This window comes from Scyliorhinus canicula, chromosome 4 (assembly GCF_902713615.1).
Source record: "Scyliorhinus canicula chromosome 4, sScyCan1.1, whole genome shotgun sequence".
In the NCBI taxonomy this organism is placed as follows: Eukaryota; Metazoa; Chordata; class Chondrichthyes; order Carcharhiniformes; family Scyliorhinidae; genus Scyliorhinus; species Scyliorhinus canicula.
This window is the reverse complement of record NC_052149.1, coordinates 6,394,121-6,405,208: the sequence shown is the minus strand read 5'-3', so window position 1 is coordinate 6,405,208 and position 11,088 is coordinate 6,394,121. Positions and strand designations below refer to the sequence as shown.

General features: G+C 46.4%; 1 protein-coding gene across 2 annotated transcripts in view; it reads right to left on the bottom strand.

Annotated features, from left to right (window-relative positions):
* Positions 1-1,143: 1,143 nt before the first annotated feature.
* The window catches only part of lpar3 (lysophosphatidic acid receptor 3), an 88,836-nt gene continuing 78,891 nt past the window's right edge, over positions 1,144-11,088 (bottom strand). For both annotated transcript variants that reach the window (XM_038793637.1, XM_038793636.1), the window contains exon 4: positions 1,144-2,430. In XM_038793637.1, the coding sequence (XP_038649565.1) occupies positions 2,114-2,430 (317 nt within the window). In that variant the 3' untranslated portion in view covers positions 1,144-2,113. The remainder of the gene's footprint in view (positions 2,431-11,088) is intronic.

Sequence of the window (11,088 nt, the reverse complement as noted above, 5' to 3'; positions counted from 1 at the left end):
AGGGCTGGGTGCTGGGACCATAATTATTCACAATATGCATTAACGACCTGGAAGAAGGAACTGAAGGCACTGTTGCTAAGTTTGCAGACAATACAAAGATATGTAGAGGGACAGGTAGTATTGAGGAAGCAAGGGGGCTGCAGAAGAACTTGGACAGGCTAGGAGAGTGGGCAAAGAAGTGGCAGATGGAATACAATGTGGAAAAGTGTGAGGTTATGCACTTTGGAAGGAGGAATGGAGGCATAGACTATTTTCTAAATGGGGAAATGCTTATGAAATCTGAAGCTCAAATGGACTTAGGAGTCCTAGTTCAGGATTCTCTTAAGGTTAACGTGCAGGTTCAGTTGGCAGTTAGGAAGGCAAATGCAATGTTAGCATTCATGTCAAGAGGGCTAGAATACAAGAGCAGGGGTGTACTTCTGAGGCTGCATAAGGCTCTGGTCAGACCCCATTTGGAATACTTTTGAGCAGTGCTGGACCCCGTACAAGGAAGGATGTTCTGACCTTGGAGGGGGCCCATAGGAGGTTCATAATAGTTATCCCCGGAATTAAAGGATTGCCATGTGAGGAGCGGTTGAGGACTCTGGGTCTGCACTCAATGGAGTTGAGAAGAATGAAGGGAGATCTCATTGAAACGTACAGAATACTGAGAGGCCTGGATAGAATAGATGTGGAGAGGATGTTTCCACGAGGAGGAGAGACTAGAACCCGAGGGAACAGCCTTCGGCTGAAGGGACGATCCTTTCAAACTGAGATAAGGAGGAAAATCTTCAGCCAGAGGGTGGTGAATCTGTGGAACTCATTGCCGCAGAAGGCTGTGGAGGCCAAGTCACTGAGTGTCATTAAGAAAGAGATAGATAGGTTCTTGATTAATAAGGGGATCCAGGGTTACTAGAAGAAGGCAAGAGAGTAGGGTGGGAAACATATCAACCATGACTGAATGGCAGAGCAGGCTCGATGGGCCGAGTGGCCTAATTCTGCTCCTATATTTATGGTCTTGGATGTTTCCTTTGGCGACAGAATGCTGTATTTTTTGGTATTATACAGATTTGTTATTGATAGGGTGAAAAATCTACCTTAAAAATACTTTGGATTCATATAGTATCCTGAGCTTACTGCGTAAAGATTAAACTCAACAATTAATTTTGTACAAGGAAATCACTTAGAATATTCATTACATTTGAGATTGCCATAACCAATACTAAAAAATGAACCCAAGCCTGCGATTTTTAGTTTTACATATATAGCGGGTTACATGCTTTTGATGTCATTAGGTGAAGTGACTTGGTATCGTCAAGTGTCCTATAAATGTTTACACTCAATATTTACCGCCTTTTTTGTTGCTTAGAAACCACAATTTTGCACAGGGCCTCAGAGGCGGTGATCAATGTTTAAAATATTTCTTCTTCTCAGATGCGGACATCTTTGGTGAGGCTGCATTCTTTGTCAACCCCCGAATTGCCCCTGGAGTAGATGATGGTGCGCCTTCTTCTTCTTGCAGTCCGTGCGGTGGGTGGGGTGCTTCTAAAGTTGCTCAGTCGGGAAAGCAAGACCTTGAACCAAGAAAAGGGGTTCTCCATGTGGTTCTCAGTGATAATGCTGTCGCATGTGTGCGACGCCTCCCTTGTCCTGAGTCCCACCTCGTTCGTTCATTTACGTTGGAGACTTTTGGATGTACAGCATGACTTTCAACTGTGTTTGACAGTGTGATGCTTTATAGGCCATACCCAGGTCATGTTGAATAAAATGCGGCTTCTGTACAGTATGTCTGACTAAATCTTGTCATAAAGGTCACAACGGTCTGAGTGCATCACACATCAACTGAGAACTGTTCAGCACGATACGTTAAACTAACAAGTCTTCTTTAAAGATACAACAAAAGTGCTCATTTCTAAAGTGGCAAAACCAGTTGGGGGACATCATTAAACGTCATGAATGATTCCCCAAGCCCAATACCAAATCTCAACTGTAATCGCAAAACACCATCACACCAGATTCAGTAAATATCTCATGAAAGTGTATTTGCCCTTTTTGCGAATTGAAAAACTTGTTGATGGTTCCCTCAATACTAGTGGCTCTGAAGATATTGTCAGGAATTGCTTGGTCAAAGCATTTAGCTCTTAAGGCTGCCCTGATTACGATCAATGCCCGATTCAACATTTTCGGAGATGGCACTGTGCCTGTTGGAGGTGGACTTCAAAGCATCTCGTTCCATTTCGACCTTGCTCCCACAGCCACCAAGGAGCATACGCCTGATCACGTGCCACATTTCAGGATCCTTGTAGGAGTAAATGATTGGGTTCATCAGTGAATTGGTTAAAGCCAGCAGAAGGACCCATATCTTTGCAGCCAGCACTTTGCAGCTGGTACAGTTAACGCCATCCAGAAAGACCACCATCAACCCGGGAGTCCAGCAAAAAATGAAAGCACCTGAAAGAGAAATGCAATGTAAGATTTGACGGAAAGCCCAATACTTTATTCCACCACCTTACACATAACTCCTTTCGGAATTCGATTTGGGAGGGAAGGAGTGATTTGCGAAGAACAACGAGCGGAATTCTCTGCCGGCGGGATTCTCCGTTGCGCCGGCAGCGCTCCCACACTCCCGGGTTTTCTTGGCGGCTTGGGGTGGCCACAATGGGGAATCCCATTGGCAGTTGGCGGAAAGGGAGAATCCCGCTGCCGGTGAGGGCAAGCCGCCAAGGAACACGCGGCTGGCGGATGGGAGAATCCCACCCAAAATTCCAACACAAACCTCCCAATCGGAATGAAAAATAAAGATTTGGATTTATATCCTTTATTATAGAATGTTTCAGAAGGAGGCCATTTGGCTAACTGTGCCAATGTTGGCTCTTTGATCCAATTAATAATCGCTTATTGTCACAAGTAGGCTTCAAATGAAGTTACTGTGAAAAGCCCCTAGTCGCCACATTCCGGCACCTGTTTGGGGAGGCTGGTGCGGGAATTGAACCCGCGCTGCAGGCATTGTTCTGCATTACAAGCCAGCTGTTTTAGCCCACTGTGATAAACCAGCCCCTAAACCATCTGTTTAGCCCACTGTGCTAAACTTACCCCAGAACCCTGCAAGTTTTTTTCCCCTTCGAGTATTGATCAAATTCCCTTTTGAAAGTTCCTATTGGGTCTGTTTCCACCGCCCTTACAGCCAGGACATTGTAAATCAAAACAGCTTAATGCATAAACATTTTTTCCCCCTTATTGTTCTTCTGTCAATGATCTTGAATCTGTGTCTTCTAGTTACTGACAACTTCTTCCACTGGAAATAACCACTCCTTATTTACTCTATCAAAGCATTTTTTTGGCTTTGAACATCTTTATTGTCTGGTCTAAGGAGAACAATCACAGATTCTCTGATCCGTCCCTTATCCCTGGTACCATTGTATAAAGTCTCCTCCACCCTCTCACAAAGGCCCTGACACTCTTCCTAAAGTCTGGTGTCTTTAGAATTTGTCTTGGTTGTCATAGAGTCGTACAGCACAGAAAAGGCCCTTCGGCCCATTCCATCTGCACTGGTTGAAAACAGCCACCGAACTATTCTAATCCCATTTTCTGGCACTTGGCCCATCGCCTTGTCTGACTTGGGCATCGCAAGCGCACAACTAAATACGTCTTCAATGTGATGAAGGCCTCTGCCTCCACCACCCTGTCAGACAACGAGTTCCAAACTCCCACCACCCTCTGGGTACAGAAGGTTTTCCTCAAATCCCCTCTAAACCTCCTGCCCCTCACCTTAAATCTCTGCCCCCTGGTCACTGACCCCTCCCCCAAGGGAAAAGTTTCTTCATGTCTACTCCATCAATGCCCCTCATATTTTTATACATCTCAATCCTGTCCTCCCTCAGTCTCCTCTGCTCCAAGAAAAACAATCCCAGTCTATCCAATCTCTCTCCATGACTAAACGTCTCCAGCCCAGGCAACATCCTGGTAAATCTCCTCTGCACCCTTTCCAGTGCTATCACACCCCTCCTATAATGTGGATTCCAGAACTCCACACAATACTCTAGTTGTGGTCTAACTAACATTCTATATAGTTCCAGCATAACCTCCCTGCTCTTAAACTTTATGCCTCAGCTGATAAAGACAAGTATACCATCTGCCTTTTTACCCACTGTACCCACCTGCTTTGCTACCTTAAGGGACACCTAGGTGCCTCTGATCCTTGGTGTTTCCCAAGGTCCTGCCGTTTATCATGTATTCCCCTTGCCTTGTTTGTTCTGCCCAAGCGCATCACCTCACACTTGACCGAATTGACTTCCATTTGCCATTGATCAGATCATCTGACCAACCCATCTACATCCTCCTGTAATCGAAGGTTATCCTCCCGATCTTCACCATCCCAGCTATTTTTGTATCATTAACAAATTTACTGAACAACCCTCCTATATTCAGGCTAAATCATCAATATAAAGCACAAACAGCAAGGGCCCCAACACTGATCGCTGCGGGACCCCAGTGGACACAGGCTTCCAGTCAGAAAAACACCCCTCGACCATCACCCTCTGCTTCCTGCCACTCAGCCAATTCTGGATCCAATTTGCCAAATTTCCTGGGATCCCACAGGCTCTTACCTTCTCTATCAGTCTCCCGTGTGGGACCTCATCAAAAGCCTTGCTGACGTCCAAGTAGACAATGTCAAATGCATGTTCCTCACAAACACACCTGGTTACCTCTTCTAAAAATTCAATCACGTTGCTCAGACATGACTTCCCCTTAACCAAACCATGCTGACTGTTCTTGATTAATCCCGGCCTCTCCAAATACGCATTAATTTGGTCCCTCAGATTTGCTTCCAATGGTTTCCCCTCCACTGAGGTCAGACTGACTGGCCTGTAGTTCTGGTTTATTCCTTCTTCCCTTCTTGAATAATGATACTACATTGTCTATCCTCCAGTCCTCCGGCACCTCTCCTGTGGGCCAGGGAGGAATTGAAAATTATTGCCAGCGCCCCTGCTATTTCCACCCTTGTTTCACTCAACATCCTGGGATACATTTCAACTGGCCCTGGAGATTTGTCTACTTTTAAGCCTGCCAGACCACTCTGAACCTCCTCTCTATGTTAATCTCTTTAATCTGTGTCACCCTGAATACCCTTTGCCTAACGAGGATAAATCAATACAGGCGGAGAGAAATCAGAGAGGTTTAGGGAGGGAAATCCAGAGTTTAGCGCTCAGGTAGCTGAAGGCACAGTCGCCTATGGTGGGTGAATAAAATTGGGGGATATACAATAAGCCAGAATTTAGAGAGCACGGAGAACCCCGAGGGGTGTAGGGCTGGGGCAGATTGCGATGGTGGGAGGGGAGGGGAATCGAGATTGTGTAGGGATTCGAAAACAAGAATGAGATTACACAAGAGCCGAAATAAAGTAGTTCTTTTTGTTACTGTCAATTTCTGAAATAATTTGGAAGCATGGTAGCATTGTGGATAGCACAATCGCTTCACAGCTCCAGGGTCCCAGGTTCGATTCCGGCTTGGGTCACTGTCTGTGCGGAGTCTGCACATCCTCCCCGTGTGTGCGTGGGTTTCCTCCGGGTGCTCCGGTTTCCTCCCACAGTCCAAAGATGTGCAGGTTAGGTGGATTGGCCATGCTAAATTGCCCTCAGTGTCCAAAATTGCCCTTAGTGTTGGGTGGGGTTACTGGGTTATGGGGATAGGGTGGAGGTGTTGACCTTGGGTAGGGTGCTCTTTCCAAGAGCCGGTGCAGACTCGATGGGCTGAATGGCCTCCTTCTGCACTGTAAATTCTATGTAAAAAATATCAAAATATGATCAGAAACAACTTTAACATCCCATCTCTTGGGAAAAGAATGACTCATTTCATTCAACACTGTAATTAAACTTAACGCATCCCACTTTCGTCACACACTTCAAATTTAACTTTACATTAGTGAAGTGGTTTAATTATTGTTCTGACAGATAGTGTATGAACTCAAGACTATCTTTCTCTTGTGTTTCTCTGGACCTATGCAGCTCAGAAAGATTATACAATTATTAGAAAGCTGACCGCCAGCTCGATCCAGAGGGAGAGTTGGAAGAGGTAGTGTTAGAGTTTAAGGACTGTATATGTTTTGAGTCAAGTGTGTGCACTTGTGCATAATTGTATCGACAACATTCAATTGTTGTTTTAGATCGCTTAACTGACCAATAGAACTAAAATAAATACAAGACTTTCTTTGGTTCCTCTGCCCATATCATTTTGCTTCCTAACAGCCCTCATTATATGTCCCAATGAAATGAAAAATGAAATGAAAATCACTTATTGTCACGAGTAGGCTTCAATGAAGTTACTGTGAAAAGCCCCTAGTCGCCACATTCCGGCGCCTGTCCGGGGAGGCTGGTACGGGAATCGAACCGAGCTGCTGGCCTGCTTTCAAAGCCAGCGATTTAGCCCAGTGAGCTAAACCAGCATCACAATGCATCACTTGCTATTTGACAGAGTAATATTCTTATTGATGTCATCCTGAAGTGCTGTCAGCAGCCTGTAATGGCCAAAATTAGCCTAAACCATTGGGCGGGATTCTCTAATAATGGGGTTATGTCCCCACACCGGCGTGAAAACCGGCGCCAATGACTCCGGCGTCAATGGCCCCCGAAAGCGAGGAAATCTCCCCTTTCCAGGGGGCTAGGCTGCCGCCGGAGTGCTCCCCGCAGCTCCAGCCAGCGCAGAACAGCCCGCGTGAGTTCGCGCATCGCGGAACGGCCGGTGGATTTTTACGGATGCGTGGGGGTTCCCTTCTTCACGCCGGCCCCTGGGCAATATGGCGGAACCCTACAGGGGCCCGGCGCGGAGTAAAGTAGGCCCCCACGGAACCAGCCAGCCCGCCGATCAGGAGGCCCCGATCACGGGCCAGGCCACCTGGGGTCGGTTCCCCCCACCCCCCCCCCCCCCTGCCCCAGGATGGCCCCCGCACGCTCACCTCCAGGTCCCGCCGTGTGGGGACCTGAGTAACCCATGTCAGCGGGACTCGGCCAAACTCGTCAGCCACTGTATTATGACCATTCAGCCCATCGAAGCCAGTGCCAGCTCTCAACAAGGACAGTTTGGCTAAACTCACTCCTCCCACCCTTTCCCCACAGCCTAGGCATTGTCTTCCCTTGTGTGTTCCTCCCTTTTGAAAGCCATGATTGACCCTGTTGCACAGTCCAGATCTGAACCACTCACTGGGAGAAGAAGCTTCCTCCAGAAGGCCTTCCTTTGCCTTCTATTGCTCATCATTTGAAACCTGCTCCCTCTGGATCTGAACCCTTCCGCCAATGGCAAGAATTTCCCTCCATCTGCTCTGTCCAGATTCTTGATGATTTTGATCACCTTAAATCTCCTCTCAACACTCTCTCTCTTAGGAGAACAACCCCTGTTTCTCCAATCTCTCCACATCACTGGAGTCCCTTATCCCCGATACCGGTTTGGAATGCTTTTTTGTGTTTAATAAATGATTTATTTTTCTTGTTGTTAAAAGTAATTAACGGATCCTGTGACTCCATTCCTCTGCGTTTTGTGAAAGAAAAACCATTACCGTTTGATGAACCATCAATCGAACGCGAGACGCGTTGCTGTACAAAAGTTAGGCTTTAATAAGCTAGAAGTTAGCCCTGCGGTCGACTACAGTAAATGGACGACCGCCGGGCGTTCTGGGTATTTATACCTCGCTCTGGAGGCGGGGTTAACTCAGCCTCTCGACCAATCGGAGAGCCGTCACATGACTGGTCTTAACCAATCGGTCGAGAGGCACATGACCGACCAGGGCCAATGGTAAGCCAGTGTTCTGCACCAATGACAGACAGCTATGCAAATCATACCACCACACCGTTATATTCTCCCAGTGCAGCAAAGAGAAAAAGGTATGGAGGTACCACACACGTGGTTTCAGTAGGAGACGCTGTTCGTTCACTGTAACATGGAGAACTGGAAAACCACACAGAACATTCTGCTGATGTCACGACAAATCATGTGGGGTTCCACCAACCGGGATGTATTCTGATGCATAATACTTCCTCATAGAATCATAGAATTTACAGTGCAGAAGGAGGTCATTCGGCCCATCGAGTCTGCACCGGCCCTTGGAAAGCGCACTCGACTTAAGCCCCCCGCCTCCACCCTACCCCCATAACCCAGTAACCCGACTTAACCTTTTGGGCACTAAGGGGCAATTTAGCATGGCCAATCCACCTGCACATCTTTGGGAAGAAACCAGAACACCCGGAGGAAACCCAAGTAGATACGGAGAGAAAGTGCAAACGCCACACAGACAGTCACCCGAGGCTGGAATTGAACCTGTGACACCGGAGCTGTGAGGCAGCAGTGCTAACCACTGTGCCACCGTGCCTCGGCTGTGTCTTCTGTTCCTTCAGTAGGTGACACGGCCTAGGACGTTACTCCAGTGTCCGTCTCCATAGGGACTGGGAAGCCCTCAGAAACAAAATCCGAATTTCTCTCCGTGTTTCGTCTCCATTCAGAAGTATCACTTTTCGATTTTCCAACAGAAATACTTCTTGAGACACTTCAACGATGTTGCGAAGCTCTTACAGCACCCGTCAGTACAGTGTATAATATTGGACCTGTCTTTGTTGGGATCACAGCAGGCACCCATTTCTAATTGGCAGTGGAACTCCTTGCTAGTACTCAGTCTCCTTGATTGAATACTCGCTTTCCCTTTGAGAAAATAGTTCTAGAACAAAGAACAAAGAAAAATTACAGCACAGGAACAGGCCCTTCGGCCCTCCAAGCCTGCGCCGATCCAGATCCTCTATCTCAAACTGTTGCCTATTTTCTAAGGATCTGTATCCCTCTGCTCCCTGCCCATTCATGTATCTGTCTAGATACATCTTAAATGACACGAACGTGTCCGTCTCCATCACCTCCGCCGGCAATGCGTTTCAGGCACCCACCACCTTCTGCGTAAAGAACTTTCCACGCATATCTCCGTTAAACTTTTCCCCTCTAACCTTGAACTTGTGACCCCTAGTAATTGAGTCCCCCACTCTGGGAAAAAGCTTCTTGCTATCCACCCTGTCTATACCTCTCATGATTTTGTAAAATAATCCTGATCTACTCAACCTCTCTTCATAGCTAGCACCCTCCATACCAGGCAACATCCTGGTGAACCTCCTCTGCACCTTCTCCAAAGCATCCACATCCTTTTGGTAATGTGGCGATCAGAACTGCACGCAGTATTCCAAATGTGGCCGAACCAAAGTCCTATACAACTGTAACATGAACTGCCAACTCTTGTACTCAATACCCCTTCCGATGAAGGAAAGCATGCCTTATGCCTTCTTGACCACTCTATCGACCTGCATTGCCACCTCCAGGGTACAATGGACCTGAACTCCCAGATCTCTCTGTACATCAATTTTCTCTGAGATTTACTCAACTTCTGCCAGTTTCTATAACGCAGAGTTAAGGCTATGGCGGGTTATAATTCACTTAGGGAGTCTAAGTTGTTCCGACAACATGCACTTTTACAAGTTTTAATCTGGAGCTATGGATAATGCTGGTGGAGGCTCAAATATTCTTCCCATCACATGACTGACCAGGAATCTCTCCCATACCACCTGCCATGGATTTACAGACTGGTGCTCAACCTTCGGAACAGAAACAAGGTAGAACAGCGTCGGGATTTCTCCTGTTGAAACGAGGAGGGTCAGGTAGAACTGAAAAGAAGGTCTGGGATAGGTTAAGCGGGGAGAGATTAAATAACACAGATGTAGCTGAACAAAAGGCAAAGGAAGTGGTAACGGTAATGATGCTGTTCCTCATGTTTGTGGCAATCTTTACAGCAACGCAGCAGGAGGCTAAGAACAGAAATAGGAGCAAGAGAGTAAGATGCTAATTAAAATGGGAAGCGACCGGACAGTTTGGACGTACATGTGCACTGAGCGAAGGTGCTCTGCAAACCTACTCTGAATTTGGATTCCCAATGTGGAGGGATGTGGTAGTCACCACTATTGTATTATATTGTATATACTGGTATTACGGTAAGGCTCCTGTACTACAGGTACGGGGTAGATCCCTGCCTGCTGGCTCCGCCCAGTAAGTGGAGTATAAATGTGTGTGCTCTCCAAACTGCAGCCATTTCGCCAGCTGCTGTAGGAGGCCACACATCTCTGTGTAATAAAGCCTCGATTACATTCTACTCTCGTCTCGTCGTAATTGATAGTACAACAAGGTGACAGCATTGTGAGCAGCGAATGCTGAATGAAAGTGTGCAACTAAACCGCGGCTCAGCTACAAGGCTTGTTTGGGGCCTAGGACAGTCAGAGAGAAGAGGTAAAAGGACAAACACTACACCTCTCGTGGTTGTATGGGAAGGTGTCGTGGGAAAGGGTCGAGGTGTTGAGGCTGATACAGGAGTGGAGGGAACAGTCCCTCGGAATGTTGACAGGAGAGGAGGAGAAGATGTGTTTGATGGTGGAAGTGGCAGAATTGGAGGAGGATAATTCTTTAACTATGGAGTTTGGTGGAAAGTGAGGACAAGGGAATCCTCTCACAATTCAAACACAGCCATTGAACCGGCCCTTGAACAAAGCTCTCTCCTCTAAAATTTATATAATCTATCAAAATAAAAAGCTGTTCATAAACCTCATCAATATGCTTTCAACTGCTCATAAAACTGTTCAGCAAACAAAGCTAATGATTCCCTTCAGAGTTCTGTAAACAACTCTGCTGAGTTAAATCCATTAGGGAGATTTGGACCACAACTATACATTTATAATGGATTACCTTTGCAAAACTAACTAAACAAATACTCAAACACATAAGGCAAGTGTATTAATAGTAATAGAGAAATACAGCACAGAACAGGCCCTTCGGCCAACGATGTTGTTCCGAACTTTTGTATGTTTGAAGTTACCTTATTATTACCTGCTCATTATTTTTCAAAGTCTTTCACTAAAATAAGTGGCATCCCATGGTAAAGTACAACTTGTAACGTGGTTTTTCTCTCCAGAAGGTTGTCAGACCAGCGGAGTATTCCCAGCATCTTCCATTTTAAACTAAGGACACATCAGCTAAAAGGGGCAGAGTGAAGTTAAATCTAATTCTTCAGACCACTGTCTGCTTTATTCTTATTAAATA